General features: G+C 41.3%; 1 protein-coding gene across 2 annotated transcripts in view; it reads right to left on the bottom strand.

Moving 5' to 3' along the window:
- Nucleotides 1–23970, bottom strand: part of CFAP251 (cilia and flagella associated protein 251) — a 2280288-nt gene that overhangs the window by 1113858 nt on the left and 1142460 nt on the right. For both annotated transcript variants that reach the window (XM_044068613.1, XM_044068614.1), the window contains one exon: nucleotides 1227–1421. In XM_044068613.1, the coding sequence (XP_043924548.1) occupies nucleotides 1227–1421 (195 nt within the window). The remainder of the gene's footprint in view (nucleotides 1–1226; nucleotides 1422–23970) is intronic.

The raw sequence follows: 23970 nt of genomic DNA, 5'->3' as shown, positions 1-23970 counted from the left end.
TCTCTTTTTGACAGGAAAGTTAGGGAAAACCACACCCAGGATTGTCAGTCACAGCATTCCATTCTCCCAGGAAAAAACAAAGATTTTCTATCCCTTGCCCATTCAGCGGACCTCAACAGAGTAGAGGAAGTAGTTATCCTTTGGTCCTTGGCTATATGGACAACACCACACGAATAAAAAAAAAAAGATAAGTGGTCTAAGGAACCAGCTGTGGTCACAGCAGTCACCCACTTGTGTCTGAGGCACATTACCAGCCTGCTGTGGTGGCACAGGCTGCTTAACAATCTTTTTTCTTTTTGTGGCCGAAAGAAGGTACTAGTAGTTTGTTCCAAGGTCAGTCCAAAAATGGTGTTTATCTCCCATGGAAGCTTAGATACAATAGCTAGTAAAACAGTAAACTAGCAAAAAAAGTATCTTTTTCCCACAAAAAAAACCACAGTAAAAACATTTGAAACACTTTCCTCAGTCCCAAAAAAGTGAAATAAACACAGTTTATCCATAGAAAAAGTAGTTGTAAACTACTTTTTACCACAAAAGTAAAATGTATGCAAAGTACATAAAAGTCACAAGACAGTCAGGGAAAATACTTGCTTTTCAACAAAGTTACTGCCGGTCCTCAAAAGCCTGCAGAGGAGTGCTCGTCTTGGTGCAGTACAGCACTGAAGGGCTTAGCATCCAAACCTGTGTTTCAAGCTGACTAATGATTTTGGGTGCGTGGTAGGTGCCATGAAGCTTTGGAAGCTGGCCAGTTGTTATATCCTTAGCAGGATAACCCATATAAGCTTAGGTTACTGCAACAGTGATCATAATGAAGAGCATCAATAATTGTGATTTACAGATTCTTTGAATTTGTCTAACAAATTTTTTAGACACCAATCCAAAATTTGCCTTTCCAACTCCTTGCATAAAATGAAAGGAACAAGTGCTTTAATGAACTGAATTGACATTCTTTCCTCTGTAGCATGCCCAACTATGTGGTAATTTCTTAACTGCATTATAAATGTGAGGTAAAATAAATTCTAGGATTAATGTACACCATTTTTATGACATAAGAGGTGTGAGCATAAAATTACATTATATTAATTCTATCACAAATAAGTCTTACATTATAAAATGAAATTTAAGCAGCAAAGCAAAACATTTGCATTTTGGTACAAGGCAATTCTATTTGTAAGTGAACACTGGAACATTAGTACATACAGACAACTTATAAACAAAATACCCACCTGATGACAAATGGTTTACTCTGGATGGTGCAGTCAGCAGGGTAATGTGTTTGACCAGTGGCTGGATGTGGAAGCTCTTTAGAAAAGGAAATAGACTGAATAGGCCCCAAGTTGAAACTACTGTACCAGTTAACCAAGTTGAGCAGGCTATCATAGAATCTGATGAAACCTCGGACATCACCAGTTACAATATACCTTTCAAGCAACAAAATGTTATATCAGCATACTTTGTTTCAGAAAATCAGAAGTCATGAACAGAACAAACAGGAATGTAGTTTTTATGATGATCTTTTCTCTCACAATGCCTCTCTATGCAGATCATTACAAGAATGCAGGCTTATCATAGCATGATAATTTATAATTCATAATGGGCCATGTATGTCATATACTAACGCTTTCTAGCCTGCTAGTGACAACTCTGCCCAACAATGAAGCTGTTACAGTATTCAGCAGAAGAAACAATTATAATTACTCTTGGTGCATTCCTACAACACAACTGGTATGCTACATTCTGATGTTCAAAAATCCAACTACACCATTCAGCATTAAAAGAAAATAAATTATTCAGGCAGGTGGAATTACTTATTAGCAATCATGCACTTTTAAGCCAAAGAGGACTAGAAACATGAATGCACACCTTTTACTTTCTTTAAATTTCTGAACCAAGAAATAAGATTTGGCATTCTTCTAAATCCTCACATTTGTACAATGCACACATCAGCCATGCATGGATTAGGTATCTTTATACATTAAGCAATTGTTTACCATTAGAAATGTATTAAAGAACATCTTAATCATGCTAGAGTATGTATTATTCCAGAAATTGTTTACAAAAAAAAAAAAAAAAAAAAAAAACAAGAAATAGCAGGAGAACATGTTCTACTAAAGGGTGAGTCATGGTCATATATAATAATGATGGCCATTAACTGCAACAAAGCTGTGACTTCACTTTAACAGTGCATGATGAAAAAATTGAACCAATATATTAAGTCTCAACAGATTTAAGTTTAAAAATAAACATATAATGGTTAATTTATACTAATAACCTTAAAGCAAAACCATGCAGTTTGATTTTTTTTTAATGCTCAACAGATGTAAATGGAGTAAACTTGATCATCTTCTGATTAAAAGTACATGGTGATAAATGTTTTAAATACACATATCTGGGGATATAAAGCACGTACATCCCTCAAGAATGAAATTATCGATGTATTTCATCTGATATTAAATGGCTATATATCTGGAGGTATAAAGCATCTAATATTCTTCAGTACTAAAGCTGTCACTGAATTTCATCCAATATTAAATGGACACTTATTTGGAAATACAAGTGGGTAAACTGGTCCAAAGTTTACCCTTTTCAGGTATGACCCTGGGAAAAGACAAAAAAGGTAAAATCATATTAGCACAATTTCAGTGTGATACAGAGCAATTGTATAGATGCATTAAACATAAAAATATATTCTCCTTTGTAGCCTCATCAAATGGTGTACTGGGATAAAGTCCTGACTACAGGCTAGGTGGACAGAGCTTGATTAATGGAGGCAGGGCTGTAGCAACTAGTCTTTGGTTGTTACTAGAGACCATCTGTTTGTAGCAGTGAGGAGTCAATCATCTAAGTATGGGAATACCTGGAACCCTCTAAGTTGCAAGTGGGCTGCGAGTACTGCCATCCACTTGGTGAATACCCAGAAGAAGCACAGAAACTGCCTCCATGTTTTGGCAATCTTGATGTGAAGGTAGGCATCCTGGAAATCTATTGAACACATCCATTTACCTTCAGGCAAAGGAAAATTGCTTGCACCATGACCACTCTTAATTGAGTATTCTTGATGTACAAGTTTAGGCCACTGAGATCTAGGACTGGCCTGAGATCCTTGTTTTTCTTTGAAACTCACGAGAATTTTGAATAGATTTCACACCCTTTCTGATCTGATGTGACTTCTTGTATATATTTTTTTCCAACAAAGTGACAACTTCTCTTTTTTCTACCGTTAGCTGATGGGGTGGAATGTCTGGGAGTGGCTGAGAGGGAAGTGGGGTGGAAAAAGGCTATTGTATACCATCTTGACACCAGCTCTATCACCCAACTGTCCTGTGCAATGAAAAATGGTTCCCCCAAATCCCTGGTTTTGCATGTCATTGACTGCCTCTGCCAAGGTCACCCCTGTCTGAAGAGGTGTCAATGGCTTGACATTGGGGTTTCTGTTACCACAGAGACTTGAACACATTCTGATTCTTATTATAGGATCTTTAAGGGTATCTCAAATCTAACACCTATGGCAGACAAAGTTTTACATTCCTGCTCACACTTCAGTAATCTGTCTTTCACCATAGGTTTGAAGAGGTTGGAAACATCATTGGCAACATTGGTGAAGGACTTCTTAAAACTGTCTGCAAAGCAAATTCACAAAGGAAAAGCCAAGCATGATGTCTCAAGGTAATATCTATCCCTGCCATCCTAGCTACTCCATTGACTGCATTATAAAAAGAAGTTATGTACTTACCATAATGTTCCATGTCAGTTGTTCATCTCGCCTTCATTCTTACTGATGGGTTCGGAGCCGATCCCTTGGCTCCGAGTCGGCCTATTGCAAAGCTCAAGGTCTTCAAATAGCTTGAGGCCAAGTCCCTATCCCATGATGCACCTAGAGTTACCTCAGATCTTATTTGCTGTGTACAACAATACCATATGTCATTCTATCACTCCCAAGATAAGGCACAGAAGGGTTGAGCAACCAGGATGGAGCCAGCATCTCGGTCATCTAAAAGCCCAGGAGGGGGTAGGAGGGAGGGATGTAAGAATGAAGGCGAGATGAAAAACTCACATGGAACGTTATGGTAAGTACATAACTTCTTTATGTGAAGTTTTTCTATCTCGCCATTCATTCTTACTGATGGGTAGCGTCCCAAGCACCATCTACCTCGGGTGGCTCATGGGAGTATACTGCTCAGGACCGTGGATCCAAAGGAGGCCCTGTCAACTTTGTAATGAGTGATAAAGGTATGAGGTTTTCACTAAGTGGCTGCTGCACAAATGTTATCAATAGGAAGTCTGGCAGAAAAAGCAGAGGATGTGGAAACTGCTCTGGTTGAGTGAGCTTTAATTTTATGCTGTAAGCATATTGACAACTGAATAAGCAAAGGTGATACAATCAGACAACCATTTAGACAGAGTTGTTTTAGCCACTGGCATACCTTTCCTGGAATCTGAAAATGAAACAAAAAGCTGGTCTGATTTCCTGAAATCTTTTGTTCTATCCAAATAAAATCTGAGCTGTCTGTGAACATCAAGTTTGTGCAGCATGTACTTTAGATTGCTGAGAGTGGTTGGGGAAGAAAACTGGCAAATCAATAATTTGGTTGAGATTAGTTTCAGTGCAAACTTTTGGCAAGAAAGAGGGGTTTGTTCGAATTGAGACTGTCAGCATGGAAAATCAAATAAGGAGGCTTAATGGACAAGGATTGAAGCTCTGAAACACTGCGGGCAGAAGTAATAGCCACTAAAAAGATGGTTTTCCATGACAAAAATTTGAGGTCACATGAGGAAGCTGGTTCAAATGGAGGAAGAATTATGCGGGAAAGCATAAAATTTAGATTCCAAGGAGAATAGGGAGATTTCACAGGTGGTCTAATATGAATGGTCCCTTTGAGAAAGGCTTTGGATAATTTGTGTGACATAATATTCAACCCTTCAAATCCAAAATGAAAGTTAGAGATGGCAGGAAGCTAAATACGGACTGTTGCTGCTGGAGCTCCTTTATTGAAGATCATGGTCAAGAATTCTAGTATAGAGGCCACAGGGGCTTGGCAAGGATTAATATTGTTTTTAAGAGGCCTATATAGAATATTTTTTCCATTTGCTAAGTTATAGCTTCCTTGTAGAGGATTTGTGAGGGGATAAGAGAATTTGCTTCGTCTCACTGGAGAGGTTATGGAACCTGACTATGAAGGGAATTGGACCAGCCAAGCTGTTAGCTTCAGAGACTGCAGAGAGGGATGAAGTTCCCCTGACGAGTGCGTCAGAAGGTCCAGAACTGGGTCCAGAATCCAGGGTTCCTCCAAAAGATGAAGTCAAAGGAAGGGGAACCAATGAGGAGCTATTAGAATGATAGTCCTTCCCAGGGCTTTCACTTTCTGTAATACCTTGGGTATCAACAGGATTGGTGGGAATTCATAGAGGAGACCTGGGGGGCCAATCGTGAATGAGTACGTCCCTTGGGGCTTCTCCCAGAAGGGGAATCAGGGCAAAGTAGCTTCTGTGTTTGGTGTTCATGTGACTGGCAAAAAGGTCGCAGCAACGCTGGCCCCACCTGCAGAATAACCTGTCCGCTACTTCTGCCTTGAGGGACCAATCATGGGGCAACAAAATTGCTCTGCTCAGCTTGTCTGCTATCATGTTGGATTTCCCCGGGATGTGCATTGCTAACAGAAAGCACTGGGTGGATTATAGCCCACTGCCATACTCTTAGGGCCTTGCGACAAAGGGGGTAGGATTTAGTTCCTCCTTGTTTGTTGAAGTACCAGACCACTGACATGTTGTCCATCTGAATCACAATCGCACCCAAAGGAAGAGAGTCCTGGAAGTACTGCAACACCAAAAGTACTGCTCTAATCTCTAGGACATTGATATGCAGATGTGTGCCTTGATCGATCCATGTGCCTTGGTGTGTTCTTCCCTGAAAATGCCCCTCCTAACAGGGAAGCGTCCATGGTCACTGTGGCCACTGGTGGGGGTAAGATAAATGGATGTCCTATCGTAACATGAAGTGAGGTCATCCACCACTGAAGATCCTTTTGCAGGAACTTGTGATCATTATCATGTGAGACATGGGGAGCTCTTGATAAGACCATTGAGTGAACAACAGCCATTGCAGTATGGCCAGAATTGCTGCTGCCATCATTCCTAACAATTTCAGAACTTCTGATGTTGGTGCTTTGTTTTTGGATATTAGAATATGGACATGCTGTGGTGGTGTCCAGTTCTGCTCCGATAAAGAAGATATGCTGCAATGGCGACAAGGCAGATTTTTCTGAGTTTATTGTAATGCCCAGCTGGTTGCAGAGTGACAGAGTGGATTCCCTGGCCTGCATAAGTTGATGCCTGGTGGTGGCGGTGAGGAGCCAATCGCCTAGGTATGGAAACACCTGGAACCTAAACATCTCAGGTAAGCCGTGACCACTGCCATGCATTTGGTGAACACACTAAGGGCTGTAGTGAGACCAAAGGGCAGGGCTTGAAACTGGTAATGATTGGCTCCCAGCCAGAAGCGCAGATGATCCCTGGATGGCCTGGCCATACGCATCCTGGAAATCTATCGAACAAATTCAGTTGTCTTTCCCTAAGTAAGAAAGTATTGACTGAAGCATGACCATACAAAACTTCTCTTTCTTTACAGATTTGTTTAGTCTGCTGAGGTCCAATACAGGTTGCCAGTCCCCTGTCTTTTTTGGAACTAAAAAGAATCTTGAGTAAGTTCGGGATCCTGTCTGGTCTGCTGGGACTGGTTGGATGACTCTTTTTCTTAGCAACGTCTGGACCTCTACTGTTGCTTGTTCCCTGTAAATGGGTGGAATGTCCAGGATTTTTCCTTGGTGGAGGGGGGTGTGGCAAATGGGATGAAGTATCCTCTGGAAATTATGCTTTGTACCCAGTTGTCATTTGTTATTTTGAGCCAGGCGTATGGGTACAAAGATAAGTGACCCCCGACTGCCTCCAGAGCAGGACAGTCAGGCCTCCTTTCAGGAGTGCTGGTAGGACTTTCCCAAAGAAGTGATATCTGTCGCCCTGGTTTTGCGGACCCCCCCCCTCTGCTGCGAGGGTGGCATCTTCCATTATTGCCCCCTCATCTGCCCCTGGAGGGAGGTTCACCACTTGTGTCCTGAAAGGCTCCTTGGACTTTTCGGAACCACATTTTCCCTCCCTTTTGACCCTTGGGGTAGGGTCTGGTAAGGGTAGAAAAACTGACTCCAACGGCAGACAGAGTCTTTCCCTCCTGCTCACACCTGGTTAAAGTTTCCTTAACTTTGGGCCCAAAAAGGTACGAGCCATCAAAGGGGGTCTCTGCAAAGTAACTCAAGCGCATCCAGGAGTGTCTCCTAAGAGCAACTCCTGTACCCGCTGCCCTACTCATTCCATCAGTTGCATATGAATGAGGCACATGGACGAGTTCACTATGGAGTTGAGGGTAGCAAGCTGGGTGGCAACTTTGTCTGTAGCTCCTTCAGCTACTGTATCCTGATGAGTATCTCCCAGCTCTTTAAAGAGATCTTTTTGTAGTCTCGTAAAATGGGTTAAATAGTTAAGCAAAAGGAGTGCAAAGGTCACTGAACTAAACATGCACTTCCCATATCTATCCATGATCCTGGAGTCTCTGTTAGGAGGATGGATAGATGAGGAAGTTTCAGACATTTCCTTTTTGGTGGCTGCCGCCACCACCATGGCATCAACTAGCACACCTTTTGTCAAGAAGGATTTCTCCTGGGGGACAGATATGAACTTATTAGGCCTCCTAGGGACAGGCTCCATAGTATCCGGAGACTCCCATGCCCTTCGTGAGACCAGCTGCATAAGCTCATCGAAGGGCGGAGACACCCAAGAGGTGGAGGGCTGAGACCCAAAAGCCTTCAGGAGAACGGACTCGTCCTCAGTAGGGTTTGTGGACTGCCAGTCACCCCTCTGCCTAAGGATTTCAAGTGTCCTTAGAGGGGGACTGTGGGGACCCTTCTGATTCATCCACGTCAGCATCAGATGTTCGGGACTCCTTAGTGGAGTCTAGATGTTTCCTCTTACAACTCTCTTCCTGGAAACTTCATCAGTGGGAGCTTCTATGAAGCAGAAGCAGACACAGGTGCTTTAGGGGAGGAAGAAGCCAGGCCTGAGGTAGAGGATGTCTCAGGAGACATAACTCTCCTCATGGCATCAAAGGCATCCCTGCTCCGATGCAAGGGGACCGACGGATCCAAGAAAACTGTTGATACCCCCGGCACTGGGACAGTGGGCTCTGAGTCAGAGGTAGGAGCCGAGCTCATCTGAGCCGAAGCCCCGAGAGGCAGAGCCGGAACCGACAAGTCGGTCCAACTATCCTCCCCGGACCTGACCAGAGAGTGTTGGCTCCTAGAGTCCTCGATCAGCACCGAGGATGCCAGAGTGAATGGAGCCGAAGACAGTGGAGCAGGCATCGGCTCCAAAGGTTCCATAATCAACAAGTCCGACTCCTCTGGCTCCAAAGGACCAGCATGTCTTGGAGGAGGAAATGTTGTAGCTGGTATAAGAGTCTACAGCTCCAAAGCCAGTTGGGTCAGAGCCGATAAGGCTGGTGCCTGTAACAGCTTCTGCACAACACGATCCATATCTAGATCAGAAAGGTTAACAGAGGACCGAGATGAACGGACCGAAGGTGGTACCGATTGTCATAAAGGACTCTTAGGAATTTCGGATACCTGTTCCAGGACTGGGGACCAGCTCCGAAAAGATAAGACTGTCTGTTCCGATGTCTGTGGAGCTGAAGTCGAAGATTTCTTTGATTTTTTTTGTCTTAGAAGACTTTGAGGACTTACTGGATCCATCTTGGTCGCTCAAAGCTTCTTGGAAGGAGGGTTTCAACAAGCCCTTGTCTATTAATTTCTTCTTTCTCTCCTGTAGGACTCTAGAGGAGAAAGAATGGCATATGGAGCAGCTATCCTGTAAATGCAAAGCTCCTAAACAGTACACACAATTGACATGGCTGTCAGTTACAGACATTTTTTGGCCACGTTTAGGGCACTTTTTAAAGCCTGACTTGGGATGCTTATCTTGGTCAGCCATTATTATATTAAACAGAGAATTACTGTCAACTACAAAAAAAGTTTAACAGTAATTAACAAACAAAAGCCCTTTAGCAAATTCAGGCTAAGTCACACACACACACACACACACACACACACACACATATGCACACAAATAATTGTCTAAATATTAAAGTGACAGAAAAAACTCTGTCAAAAGCACACAATTTTAAATGCTAAGCAGACTATACTGTAAGAAAAAGATAGCTGCTATAAAACACATATTAAGCCTTATCTAACTATTTAAAATACACTAAACAAATACACATCTAAAGTTTTCTATAAGTTGTGACAAAAGGTCACTGACCATGCACACTCTAAGTAATCAGAAACTCTTTAAACTAGGCCTAAAAACAAGAGGCCAACTAGAAATTTAAAGTAGACCAGGGAAAGGAAAATACAAAATAGCTAAATACACAAATAAGCTATAAGAGCTTTATAAAACTATCTAAAACTACCTAAAACTATCTAGATATTAATATAAGTAAGAAATATTTGAAAAATATTTGAAAAATAAGCTTTACTGGCCCGAGCTAACGAGAACCTCTGATCTGTTGCAGCGGCAAACTAGATCTGAGGTAACTCTAGGTGTATCATGGGATAGGGACTTGGCCTCTAGCTATTTGAAGACCTCTAGCTTTGCAATAGGCTGACTCGGAGCCGAGGTATCGGCTCTGAACCCGTCCGTAAGAATGAACGGCGAGATAGAACTTCACATCAAAAGCTTTTTAATGGAGTAGGTAATGTTTAATGTAGTGCCCACAGTAGTTTCAATTTGTTTTCCTGACTCAGCCATGGGTGACTTGCACAAAAACGTCTAAAGCATGTTCTGCTTAATCTGTTTGGATGAGGTTCATATGTGCTGCATAGTTCAATGCTCTCAAGGTAAAAGTACTCAAGGCATATGTGCACTTCCCTCTCTGTCCAAATCTCTAGATTCCTTGTTAGGTGGAAGGACAGCAGCTGCATTATCCAACATGGATTCAGCTAGAGCCCTTTTGGTCCAGTGCAGCCCATCATTAGGGAGATGGAGAATTTTTTCAGGCTTCTGCGGTATAATCTTGGTGAAATCAAAATCCTGCCATGCCCTCTGGGTGGGCAAATCTATAAGATGGCCAGCAGGAGGGATCACCCATAAAGTAGAGGGTGCAGAATAAGAAGCCACAAAAAGAACCTATGCATTTTGAGTGAGAAGTCAGTTGCCCAAGATCCCATCTTATGCATTGATTCAAAGATTCAGAGAAAGGTGGTATCTTCCAGCAAAGATTGGGAAGGAGCCCTCTCACTCATCCAAGTCCGTGTCAGATGGTAAAGACTCCAAAGGGGAATCTATGTGCCTCCTCTTGTATGCCCATTTCCTGAGTTTATGCTGAGGGGGGGGGGGGACTGGTCCAAATCCCCAAAGAATTCAGTTAGAGCATAAATTGGTTCTTTAAGGCATCCATTGACATTAAAGAACTCAACTCAGAGCCAAGTCTGTTCCTACTGAAGTGGATGTTAGCAACACCAAGGAGGGACACCCCCACACCAACGATCTGGAGGCCTTTGAGATGGAGACTGGTGCAGATGCATTAAAGTCAATAACTCCACCACTGAAAATGGAATCAAATTATTTGGTAATGAGGATGGTGTCAAGGACTCAGTGCTGAGACCCCTGACACTAATGGCATATTGGACTAGATGGCTGAAATGGATAGTATGCGATGGTCTTGGTGCCAAGGAGAATGTACCAGTTGGCACCAACAATGCAAGTGGTGGATGATGTCTGATTTTCAAAATAATTTGTGTTTAGACAGGGAGCCATGAAACAGCAAAAACTGGAGACTATGGACCAACCTGGTCCACCCTAGATGTAGAGGGACACAATGACACCCATTTCAATTTGTGCCTTCGGGAAACCACTCATCATATGGTCCAAGGTGATGTCTGTAATACTTTTAAAGCACCTGACATTCTGTAGGAAACAGGTTGAAGGAGAATAAGATGTCAAGATGAGGGAAATTCCTTTTTTTGAGTAGTTCCTGCTGACAGATTTCCTTGGGGATCCGCCCTTAATGACTACTGGTTCTGAAGTCGATGGAGCTGAATGAAAGGACTCATATGAGGACTGGTGCTAAAGGAGGTCATGGCCATTTCTACCTCACACGTTTCAGGATTACTTTTCCGGAATATCTCTCTCTCTCTCTCTCTCTCTCTCCTTCTTTTTATCTTTGTCTGGAATCTCTCAATTTCTCTCTCTCTTCATCTCTCTCTCTCTATTTATCTTTGTCCTTATCCTTCCTTTATTCTGACTCCTCTGCTGGGGGTCTGGAGGAATAGTTCGTTCATAATATGTTTGCTTTGACTGTACTGGGGTCAGCAAAGCCAAGGCAGCTGGGATCTCGGGAAAGAGAGTGTGGGAATGTACTCCCAGAAAGACATCCCTCTCAAGCAACATTTCACAAGGGTCAATTGAAAAACTAGCTTGAGTTTTCAAGAGGAAGGATGTCACGAAAGGAAATACTGCCAGCCCAACTATCCGTAATTTTGTAAATAATGATGTCATTTGTGAATACCAACATGTTTCCTATGCTTCTGTTACAAATGTATTAGAACCGTATGTCATATAACATGGTTTGTACACACGTGTGCTGAAGAGTTATTTTACAAAGTGCTGTTTAAAGATGTAACCACAGCATGCCCTACTGGAATAGAATAGAAATGTACCTGCACTATTGTAACTGTTTAGATGTATATATTTTAACAATGGAAACTGGAACACAAGAGATTAACTTCAGAAAAATTGCGGAAATTAAATTACTTTATGGCCATGTAATAAACGAATGTTCTCTTTCAGTTTCAGTGTAGTAACAGATACAATATCTAGAACTAGAAGTTTTTTGTACTGTCGTGGAAGTGTTTATTGTTTTCTGACTTCCAGGATCTGCTTTAGATCTAAGAAAAGCCATTGTTTATGTATTTTTACAGGTAGATGCTAAATGCCACCAGCTGCATCAATGGGGGTTTTACCTGGGAAAGAGTTACTGTGATCAAATACTGAGTATTTTCTTGTTCTATTATTTATTATTAAATATATTTAAACCCATCACTGAGGCTGACATTTGTGAGACATGTTTAAGTTCTGAGAGTACTTGCATATTTTATTTGGTGACACTGTGTAGGTCACTCCTGATAGCCTTGCTATTGCTCAAACTACCATTTGTATTCATAGTAGCTTTACACAGTAAGATTAGACAACCTTTATTAAGGGTCTTAAAGTAGCTAATAAAGAGTTGGCTGGTAGCAGTGAGCAGTGATAACTACCTTATAGTCTGGGCAGAAGGAAGCATAGCTAGTAAACCTGTTCCAGCCTTTCCCAGGTGTGTGTGTGTGTGTGTGTGTGTGTGTGTGTGTGTGTGTGTGTGTGTGTGTGTGTGTGTGTGTAAAACAAATCTCCAAGAACGTGTGTGTGTGTGTGTGTGTGTGTGTGTGTGTGTGTGTAAAACAAATCTCCAAGAACGTGTGTGTGTCAGCTACTTGAGCAGGGACACGAAGTACTGGTTGGACAGACAGGGTGCTGGAGGTCTTGGCTTGGCAACTCAGCTGAGATTTCAACTCTATAGTTGTGCCAGTGGGGAGTTTTATTGGGAAGCTGGACAAAGATGGAGAAACCAGTTCCGGACTGACTGTAGTCTCTGTGTGCTCTTAAGGGTAATTGCACTTGATGCAGATTGCTGCATTTGGAAATACTGTGTGCGTACTTGTCATCCCCCACTGGTGTTAGTGGTGAGGATTGAGGCCCCTTGATTACTGGGCCAGAGGTTGGGCATCACATATATTGGTTAGCAGTGGTGGGATATCCACATATTGGGATTAAGTGGTGTGGATGTTAAATTCTTGTAGCTTGTAAACAGTGGTCACTAAAGAAGGTGTCTGAACTCTCAGTCAGCCACACAGTGAACATTCAGAGTTTCATATCACAACAGTTTTGTTTTTTGTTCGCTTAGTCAGTCAGGAGAGCAGGCAAGGATGTCAGCAGAGGAGTATGGCAAGATGACCTTGGCTGAGATGTGTCAAGCCAAAGGATTGGTGCATGCCAACCTGACTAAAGAAGAAACAATTGCAGACTTAACTACAGCTGCATCACAGACCAGCAACCAGGAAAACAACCAGGCTGGCTTTGGGGATATACAACTTTCAGAAAATGGACAGTTCAACTTTTCCACAGAGGACTTAAAAATCCATCTGAAGTTAAAGAGAATTGAAGTGGTGAGCAAACGTTTGGAAATATTATCAGCAGAGAAACCGAGATACCTGGAGGATGAAGAAAATGAGAAACTGAGACGTCTGGTGGCCGAAGAAAATGAGAAACTGAGATGTCTGGAAGCTGAAGAGAATGAGAGGCAGAGGCAACATGAAAAGGAGATGCTGACTCTTCTCCAGGTTCATGGAGGTAATGGGGAAGGGAATAACCAAACCCCAGAAGCAACAAAGGTCAGTAAATTTCTTCCAAAATTTACAGAGGGTGATAATTTTGACAGTTTTATTCATATGTTTGAAAGGGTATGTAAACAGTAAAATGCTGACCAAAGGCTTTGAGTATGGTTTTTGACCCACTTACTCCATGGTAAAGCTATAACTGCTATTTCTAATAAGTTGTCTGATACTAACTGCTTAAATTATAATACAGTTAAAAATTGTTTGTTAAAGTGTTTTAAGTTAACACCTGAGGCTTACAGGAAAACATTTTGTGAGAATAGACGCAAGGCAGATGGAAGGGTGTGTGACTATATTGCTGAGTTAAGCACTCATTTTCATAGATGGGTGAGTGGGTGTCAGATCACCACTTTTGAAGGGCTGGCAGACCTTTTGGTGAGGGAACAAGCCCTTAGCATTTTGCCTGAAGACATGAGAATCTGGTTGGCAGATAGGAGATGCAAGACCACAGATGAGTTGGGGGAAAAAGGGAGACCTATACCTAGCAAGCAGGGGCATCACTGCACAGGAAAGGGATACCCAGTGCTGCACATGGGTCTAAGGGAACCCATGGTGGGTAGCCTAAACCATCCCAATTGAGTCTGCCAGTAACAGGAGAAGCCACTAGTTCAGGTATACGGCCAGGATCAAGGGTTAAATGTTTAAATGCAACAAGTGAGGTCATGTAGCATATAGATGTCCATGGAGGCAAGGTGGGGAACAAAAGGTGGGAGAGCCAGTAAGTGGGAATGACAGAATACCAGCAGCAAGTTGCCTGGAGACAACAAGGGTACCAAACTACCACAAGAGGTTATATATCCTATCTTCGTAAATGAGAAACAGGCCACTGCTAAGAGAGAGACAGCCTTTGACCTAACTACTGTGAAGCCTGCAATGGTTAAACAGCAGCACTACTTGCTTGGGCAGTCTACTCCAGTTAGTGCTTTAGGAGGGACCCCATTCCAAATACCTTTGGCTAGGGTTCACCTTAACTGGGAGGGTGGAAAAGGAAGCAAGCAAGTAGATGCGCTTGAGGATATACTTGCAGATGTCCTGATAGGGAATGATTCTGATAATACAGTGCCTTGTGTGCATGCAGTTACATGCAGTCAGGCTTGGAGACAAGCATGTGGGTCTGGTAGCCTGGGGGGACCCAGACAGATCACACAGTTGAAGCCAGGACTGGTGTGGTGGTTACTTCACAGAGAGAGCTGCCTTGTAGCAGTGAGACTGAAGGTGAACCACAGCTGCTTGTGGGTACTGATGTTCCCTTGGACAGACTGACTGCAAGGGCAGAGATGAGTAGTAGTACCCAGGGCGACAGTAAGGCAATGCTGTCAGAGAATACCAGACCATGTGGAAGGAGAGACAGGAAGGGTTACAAAGACAGAGTTGAGACAGGCTCAGCTCTCAGACCCCACATTACAAGGCCTGAGGGAGGTCACCAGGGAGGCACCTGATTCTCAAGGGAAGGGGGAATCTCTATACTGGGACAAAGAGCTACTGTATAGAGTGTGAACCCCTGAGTGAGGGCTAGAGGTGAGAAAATACAGCAGTTGGTAGTGCCCAGACCCTACCATCTGGCACTTCAAGCCATAGCCCATGACATTCCCTTTAGGGTCATATGGGCATGAAGCATACAAAGAAACATATTATGCAGAACTTTTATTCTGGGATTTCCGTGGATGTAACAGGGTACTGCAGGACCTGTGAGCAGTGACAAAAGGTAGGCAAAGCAGGAGACAAGGTCAAGGCTCCTTTAATGCCTTTTCCTGTGATTGAGGAGTCATTTCAGAGTGTAGCTATGGACATTGTGGGGCCTCTGAATACCCCAGGTTTCACAGGGAAGAAGTATAACCTAGTGGTAGTAGATTATGCTACCAGATACCCTGAGGAGGTGGCTCTGTCCACCACTGAAGAAGAAAAGGTGGTAAATACTTTGTTAAAGATTTTCAGCAGGGTAGGTTTCCCAAACAAAATACTGACTGACAGAGGTGCCAATTTCATGCAAGACCTGCTAACTTGTCTGTGGAAGCACTGTGGGGTGAAGCACCTAAAGACTACCCCTCCCATCCCCAGACTAATGGTCTGGTTGAGAGGTTAAACTCTACACTAAAGGCCATGCTGCGGGTATTTGTAGACCAGTTTAAGAGGGACTGGGACAAATATTTGCACCATTTTTGTTTACTTACAGAGGGGTGCCCCAGGAATCCATAGGTTTTTCACCCTTTGAGTTACTGTATGGGCATAGGGTGAGTGGACCTCTAGATCTGACTCGTGATGAATGAGAGGGTGTGTGTGAATTCCATAAGGAGTCTGTTGGGGCATATGTCCTAAACCTCAGGACAAGGCTCAGGGAACCCATGGGTCAGAAGCCCAACAGAAGAAAAAGGTCTGCTATGACAGGAATGCTCAAGCTAGAGAGTATACTGTGGGGCAGCAGGTAATGGTCCTCATCCTTGTCAGACACAACAAGCTGCAGGCAGCTTGGGAGGGAACCTTCAAAGTGGTAAGGAAGGTCAGTGATGTTAACTACATGGTAGAACTGCTAGGCAGGGGCACAAACTGTACCATGTTAACATGATGAAACCTTACCATGACAGGGAGGACGTGTGCTAAGCATCTGCAGTACAAGGGAGGAGGATTCTGAGGGGCGGTCTATGGCTACAGAGAGCCAGCCAGCCAAATCCCAAATTACTATGGTAGACCCTAGGGTTGTAGGCATATGTTAGGACAATGCAGCACTGTACTGAGGTCAGCAATGCCAAGGCAGCTGGGATCTCAAGACAGGGAATTGGGTAATGTATTCCCAGATAGACATTCCTCTCAAGCAACGTTTCTCAAAGGTCACTAGGTTGTATGCATATGTTAGGACAATATAGCACTGTACTGAGGTCAGCAATGCCAAGGCAGCTGGGATCTCGAGACAGGGAATGGGGTAATTTATTCCCAGATAGACATCCCTCTCAAGCAACATTTCTCAAGGGTCACTTGAAAAACTAGCATTAGTTTTTTCAAGGGGAGGGGTGTCACAAAAGGAAATACTGCCAGCCCAGCTATCTGGAATTTGGTAAATAATTATATATCATTTGTGAATATCAACATGATTCATATGCTTGTGTTACAAATGCATTAGAATTGCATGTAATATAAGATGGTTTGTACAGATGGGTGCTGAAGAGTTATTTTACAAAGTGCTGTTTAAAGATGTAACCACAGCATGCCCTTCTGGAATAGAACAGAAATGTACCTGCACTATTGTAACTGTTTTGATGTATATATTTTAACAATGGAAACTGGAACACCAGAGATTAACTTCAGAAAAATAGCTGAAATTAAATTAACTTTATGGCCACATAATAAAAGGATGTTATCTTTCAGTTTCAGTACAGTAACAGACACAATTTCTAGAACTATAAGTTTTTTGTATTGTCTTGGAAGTGTTTATTGTTTTATGACTTCCAAGATCTGCCTTAGATCTATAAAAAGCCTCTTTTTATCTATTTTTACAGGTAGATGCTATGTGCTATCAGCTGCATTAATGGGAGGTTTACCTGGGAAAGAGTCAGATGACAAGACGTTTTGTCATTTTGGAAGCTATCTCAGCAGTAATATCCAAGATATTAATTTAAGAACTCTCTGAAAGAGACTGAATATTCTATATTTTGTCTTTAACTTGACAAGAAGACCCATTCACCACATCTGCCTTGTTGTTCTGTAAGAAAGTTAACTAGGGTATAGTAATTCTCTTAGATTCAGTCAGGAATATAGAGCAGTATAGTTTAGATGCTTTCTTTATTTATTTCAGACTGTCCTGCAATGTTGTTTTAAATATTTCCTGTGATTCTGAACTCTGATATTACTGTGATCATATACAGAGTATTTTCTTGTTCTTTTATTATTTATTATTAAATATAGTTAAACCTATCATTGTGGCTGATATTTGAGAGACATATTTAAGTTCTGAGCACATTTATTTGCTGATACTGTGTAGGCCACTCTTGATAGCCTTGCTTTTGTTCAAACTACCATATGTATTGATAGTAACATTACACATTAAGACTGGACACCCTTTGTTAAAGGCCTTAAAGTAGCTTATAAAGAGTTGGCTGGTGGCAGTGATAACTACCTTATAGTCTGGGCAGAAGGGGGCATAGCTTATAAACCTGTGCCAGCCTTTCTCAGGTGTGTGTGTGTGTGTGTGTGTGTGTGTGTGTAAAACAAATCTCCAAGAGTGTGTGTGCATGTGTCAGCTACTTGAGCAGGGACACAAAGCACTTGTTGGACAGAGAGGGTGCTGAAGGTCTTAGCTTGGCCACTCAGCTGGGATCTCAACTCTATAGTTATGCCAGTGGGGAGTCTTATTGGGGATCTGGAGAAAGAGGGAGAAACCAGCCTTGGACTGAATGCGGTCTCTGTGGGCTCTTAACAGAAATTGCACTTGATGCAGAAAGCTGCATCTGGAAATACTGTGTGTGGACTTGTCATCCTCCCAATGTACGTCCCCCACTGGTGCCAGTGGTGAGGATTGAGGCTCCTTGATTACTGGGCCACAGGTGGGGGTGCCACAGGGACATTGTCGACATGGTCCAGATTTTTAGCTATCACAGATATCTTACCTTTCACCATGTTATCAAATACAATTTTAAAATTATAACTTTTTTATATACAATATGGGGTGTTTCTCCCAAACATGATGACAAAGTATGATCATTGTTAATAAGCTGCCAATTCTTCTGAGGTATTCTAACTATTTCAAGGCTATCAACTGAAAAGGTGGTAATGAATGAATGTTGATACCTTGAAGTTGTAGAAATAGGTTTAGTTTGGAAGCCATTATACTCTACATTATTCAACACATTATCATCCAATCTTTTTTCAGTAAGTATGGGCACATGACTACTTCATCTTTTATGAGGTTTTAAAAAGGAAGAGCTCAGATATCCCCAGTTTTTAAACATTTTAATAAGCAATTCCACCTCCAACAAAAACTCATTAAAATAAGTAACCATTCTGGCAGCCCGAACGAGCTGCCTTTTGACTACTGCTTTTTTCTGATAAACAGGGTGGCTACTGGTAAAATACAGAAGCAAATTTGAATACGTTGATTTTCTACAAATATTCAAATTAAGTTGAAAATTTGTAGGTTGCTGAGTAAGTCTAACATCAAGGTATGCAATAGCATATGTGCTCACTGTATGTGTAACTTCAGAAAAGTTGTACTATTTATATAATTGATGAACTCGTCAATTTTTTTGACGTCATCAAACCAAGCGATAAATATGCTTTCTAAGTTTAGGCTTGTATACAGTATTCATAGATAATTGATTTGTACCGTTGTAGGAAGGATATGAGGGGGTGAAAGGCATATTCTAAAGGTACAGTAGAATTGGGGTATGTATTAGGTTGTCAAATACAGTAGAATGGAAGTAAATTGATGCAGATATATTGAGTAGAAAGACAGAAGAACACGGACTTTTGCTCAAGATGATTGGCACTATTGAAGTGACACACCAAACCCATGTGCAAAAATAAGAAAAGGGATTATGGATGGATGGATGGATTTGATGAGGTGTGTGGGACAGATGGCTTAATGAATGAGTTTAAGGAAAAAATAATGGAGAAGTCAGTAGACATAATTCATAGGAGAAAAGCAGGAAGCCAGAAAAGGTGGATTAAGGACTGCCAATAAGAATTTTTAAGTGCGGTTAGATATTCATGGTATTTGGTGGATGATGTTTAGTGTGTATTAAGGAGCTGAGTTATTATTATCTTGGTGAATGGCATGAACATGGCCATGTTTCTAACTGCTGTTCTTTTAATGTTATGAAAGTATGGGTTTGTTATAGAATGAGTGAGATGGAGTTCCAGATTTTGGTTACATAGGATGAGAAGAGAAAGTGTCACCTGCAGAGTTATTAGATTTTGTAAATAGTAATATGAGTTACACCATGAAGCAAAGAGTTTTGTTGGCAGAGTAGGGGTGAATTATGTTACTGATGCTGTGGCATGTATCTGTTTTTATATAAAGTGGTGTGTAGTGGCTAATTAAGAGAAGGTTAGCGTAATGCTGCAGTTCACTGAACTTGTTTTAGAGCTAAGCAGTGGTGTCTTCTGTATAAGATATTAGCAGAAGATGTTGCTATTTTATTGTAGCATTGTTAAAGTAAGCGAGATTGGGTGGCTTGTAGATTTATAAAACTAGGGGCACACTAAAGAAAGATATGGAGTAATTAACTAGTGGCAGTTATTTTCTGAGTGTCATCAGTACGGAACAGCTTTATCCTATAGAGGGCACAAAGTTTTGGTGGGTTTTTAACTGTTTGTTTAGAATGTCAAATTTTAAATTTTTATCAACCATGATCCCTAGAAGTTCAGTGTGTGTACATAGGTTGGTACTAGGCTATCGGCCCCAGGGCCTATACAAGCCTAGCCATAACAATTCCCTGGTTATTTCTTCCCACATTGTTTACTTCCTGGACCCCTGTCTAGCAGGGTGACTAATTCGATTTTGGTATAGCTGAAAGAGGTTCTGTTGAAAAGACTTCTGGTGAGAGAACTGCATAAGGGTAAACACAGATAGTTTAGATTTTGAGGGGTTTAGCAGCAAGTGTGAATCATGATACCAACTGTTAATATATAGTAAAGATTCTTGGGTTATCGGTTGCAGTTTTTCCAGACTCAGAGCAGAGCAGATTAAGGATGAGTCAGCATGTATACTTGCAACATACAGGCTGTTAATAAATATGTTGAAAAGGACTGGGAACAGAACAGACCTTCGGGGGACAGCCAATGCAACAGTTACAAAAAGGAGGAGATCTCTCTTTGCCATTTAACAGCCTGTTTTCTGCCAGTGAGAAAGCTGGTAAACCAGTACAGAGCTAGTAGGTCTAGTCCTAACAAAGATAACCTATTTAGCAGAAGTTGGTGGGATATAGCATCAAAGTCTGTAGACAGGGCTAAAAACGCTGCAGAAACAAGGTCACCTTTGTTTCTGCTTTGGTTTATATAGCTGGTGAAGTTAAGGACAGAGATAGTACTGTGTGTTGTGGACAAAATTCATACTGTGTTGGAGATAAGAGTTTATTATCAGACAGAAAGTTAAGATAGGTCACAGCATCAGCTGCAAGCTTTATGTATTCAGCTGGCAGGTTGCCTGGGGCAAGAATAAAGTGCTTTAGCTTGAGAAGAAGTCTTTTGATTGTGAAGGCAGGTATGGGCTGGAAATACATTTTTTAGTGTGTTAAGCAGATTCAGGAGATAGCTGATGGTTTGGGGCTGTGGTTTTTAGAAGAGAGGTTACAGCATTGATGAAATGTGAGTTGAATTGGCTGGCAATACTTTCAGAAAGCTTACTTGAAGGAGTTAGTTCAGTAAACTGACCTGGGTGAACTAGCTGATTGACTGAGGACCAGAATAGTTTAGGTTTGAATGGAGTAGAGAGGTTTGTAGGCTTGTGTTTTCATCTAATTTGATTTTGATTTTAGTGGAATTTCTCAGTTGTTTATATTCCCGTAGGTTAACTTCAGTTTTGCTTTTTTTCCAGTAGTACCAATCCCCTTCCTTTTGATTCATTAATTGTTTAGTTGGGTGGACAGCTATGGAGATGGCTTATAATTTACTTTTTCACTTCTGACTGGGCTTGCTCATTTGGAATATTTAGAAAAATGGTGTTGAGAAAGGATACTACTGCATCTAATTGGATGGTATCTAAACAGCTCCAACGGACAGATATTAGATTGGAGATTAATGCATCTGTTTGGAAGATGCATAGGTTACATACATGATTATATCACTGGAGCTTGTGGATGGTGTTATGCTGTCTAACTGAGCAAGTGGGGAGGTGATCATTTAAAGGCGTCAGGGAGTGAGCCTGTGGAAATAATATTGCTTGGGATGACAGTCAGGATCTAGTCTAAAAATGTTCTCTTACTGTTTTTGTTGTATCTAGATAGTGTAGAGATTAGCTGATAGAAGACACAGCTTTTTAGCACTGAGGGTGGATTCATTTTATTTCATTCATTAAGGTTTCCTGAGGGACTGAAGCTGAGAGCCAAGAAAACAGTTCTTCAGTTATATCAGTATTACTGACTGGGTGTATGTAACTTCCTACTACGTTTATTGTTTTGTATCAAAAGACCATACCCCTGTAATCATATGGAATAACACAGCAAATTTTTCAAAATAATACGTCATGACCTCTACCTACAAAATGTAATTAGCACGTGATTCCACATGTAAAGACACAGCATAACTTTGTCATCATGTAATACATTTTGCAGCATAGGAGTCTAAACTGGAGGTGCCACAACTCCATTTGCAAAAGAAAGTCCATATTCAGGGGAAACAAATAAGTATTTTACTTTTGATGTAATGGCAAATAAAGAAACATTCTAGACCATTACTGTAATTAGCATAGTGTCTAAAAAATCAGCATAGCACCCATAATGAAAATGGAGTATAATGCTAAATTCAGACTGTCAATTAACATGTCTGAAATAACGGACATGTGCCTAGATATAAAAGGCAATATCTTAGTCTGCCTTTCAAATCTTATTATGAAACTTTCAGGTAGAAAATACAACATATTCAGATACATTTTACCTCTGCTGTAATAACTCAGCAAAGATGTATCCAAAGCTATTACTGTATTTATCATACTGAATAGAAGTTCAGCACAGTACCCATGAAGAATATAATGCAAAATATAAGATTGGGGCAATGAAACATTTGATATGTTGCCTATAACAGGCTCTCTGTCTTTCTCCCCCTTCGAGACTTAATTATAGAACTTTCATGCAGTAACCATAGCACACTCGGCACAAAAGGCATATGAGACTGATATTCTACCTTTGAGATTTCAGTCAAGTACTACACTAGACACAACTATACCACTTTATTTCCTCCAATTTATGACAATTCCTTGCTAAAATAACACATTTTGTCTGAAAAAAGCAAACATTTTCCCAAGAAGGGTACTTATCTGCCCAGTCTTGATGAAAACCTAGCCAGACATCAATCACTCAAAGTCCACAAAGCCATTGCACTTTGACTGCAATAATGTTCTGAAGGTTTGGTGCCCTAGCCACTGACTTTATACAGCTCTCCACGAGCCCTTCGGTGGTTAGGCTGCAAGGAAGTACCCTAAAGCTTTGGACAGTGGAAAGCTGTCATATCCTGGGCAGGATATAACCCATGCAGCATCAGCTACTGCAACAGTGATCTAATGATAACCATCATGATTTTCAGGAACAAAGAAATATTCACTTTTGTTCATTTACTGCAAAAACAAAATATAGTCATGATTTTATATATTACATACTTACATCCTGTCAGGAAAAGTAAAACGTGTAAATGATTGTTATGAAATGAATTTAAAGACGTTTATATTGCAGAGGATGACATTATAATAATACAGTAACAACTTGTTGCTTTTTCACTGTACTTCTAAATATATTACTAGTTTCCTCTTCTTTTGCATACACACTATTCAATGGAATATGCCTTTCAGAGAAGATGCACCACCACTCACTGTTAAGAAGCCATATAAATATAAGGCCGTATTTTCCTGAGACAGATTCTGCCCCCCTCAGTAAGCACACTGATCCTGTAACTGCCCTCTGCTTTCATGCACAGCTTTCCCCATAAAATGATGGCCAGATTCTGTACACTTCTGATACCTCATTGATAAGACAATAAGAGATAAATGGTGATGGCAACATATTTCAGCCCGCTGTTGTCAGACACATGCACTGCCACCCAATAAGCCATACCATTTTTATTCAACAGTGATCAAGTAACATGCCCTATGTTTTCACACACAGAGTGCCTATTTACCCCAGTCCTAAAAAGATGGCCACCTTCTGGGTACAAAGAAAGTGAAAGAAACAATTACTATGGTAATACATTTCAAATTGTTGCACGTGGATACATACGCACTCACTGATTCCCATGCAGTCAGCATAAAAAATTGCTTTATGCAGATTATATAATGCTCTGTATTTTCATATGCAGCCTGTCTCTAAACAAAGCAGCAATTTTCTTTGCACACCTCTAATGCAAGGCTATAAAGAAAGTGAAAGGCACAGTGGCTTTGGTGAAGAATTTCAATTTGTTGTTCATTGACATGCACACTAACCCTAGACAAGCCAGATAATCTTAACTGCCATTGGTTTTCATGCATAGCCTACCTCTCCTACCCAAAAAAATATTGCTACTTATTGTGGTCATCACAGACATTTGAAGGTGATAAAGGTGAAAGAACAAATCATCACTGCAATATTTCACCTTGCACTATACACTCTTTCCCAATTTATAACAATCACTTCAATTTTAGTTTAAGTCTATAGTATAGGCAATGCTGGTGCTGTTTGTTTTGTGTATATGCAGGTCCATCAGAGTGGGGTCTGACAATGCCGTGTATGCCAGGCATAGATCTCCCCTCAAAAGCCTGTAGGAGACA

Source organism: Protopterus annectens, chromosome 4.part0 (assembly GCF_019279795.1).
Source record: "Protopterus annectens isolate FY-2018-M chromosome 4.part0, PAN1.0, whole genome shotgun sequence".
NCBI lineage: Eukaryota > Metazoa > Chordata > Ceratodontiformes > Protopteridae > Protopterus > Protopterus annectens.
The sequence above is the reverse complement of the archived record's forward strand: the minus strand, read 5'-3'. Positions and strand labels throughout refer to the sequence as shown.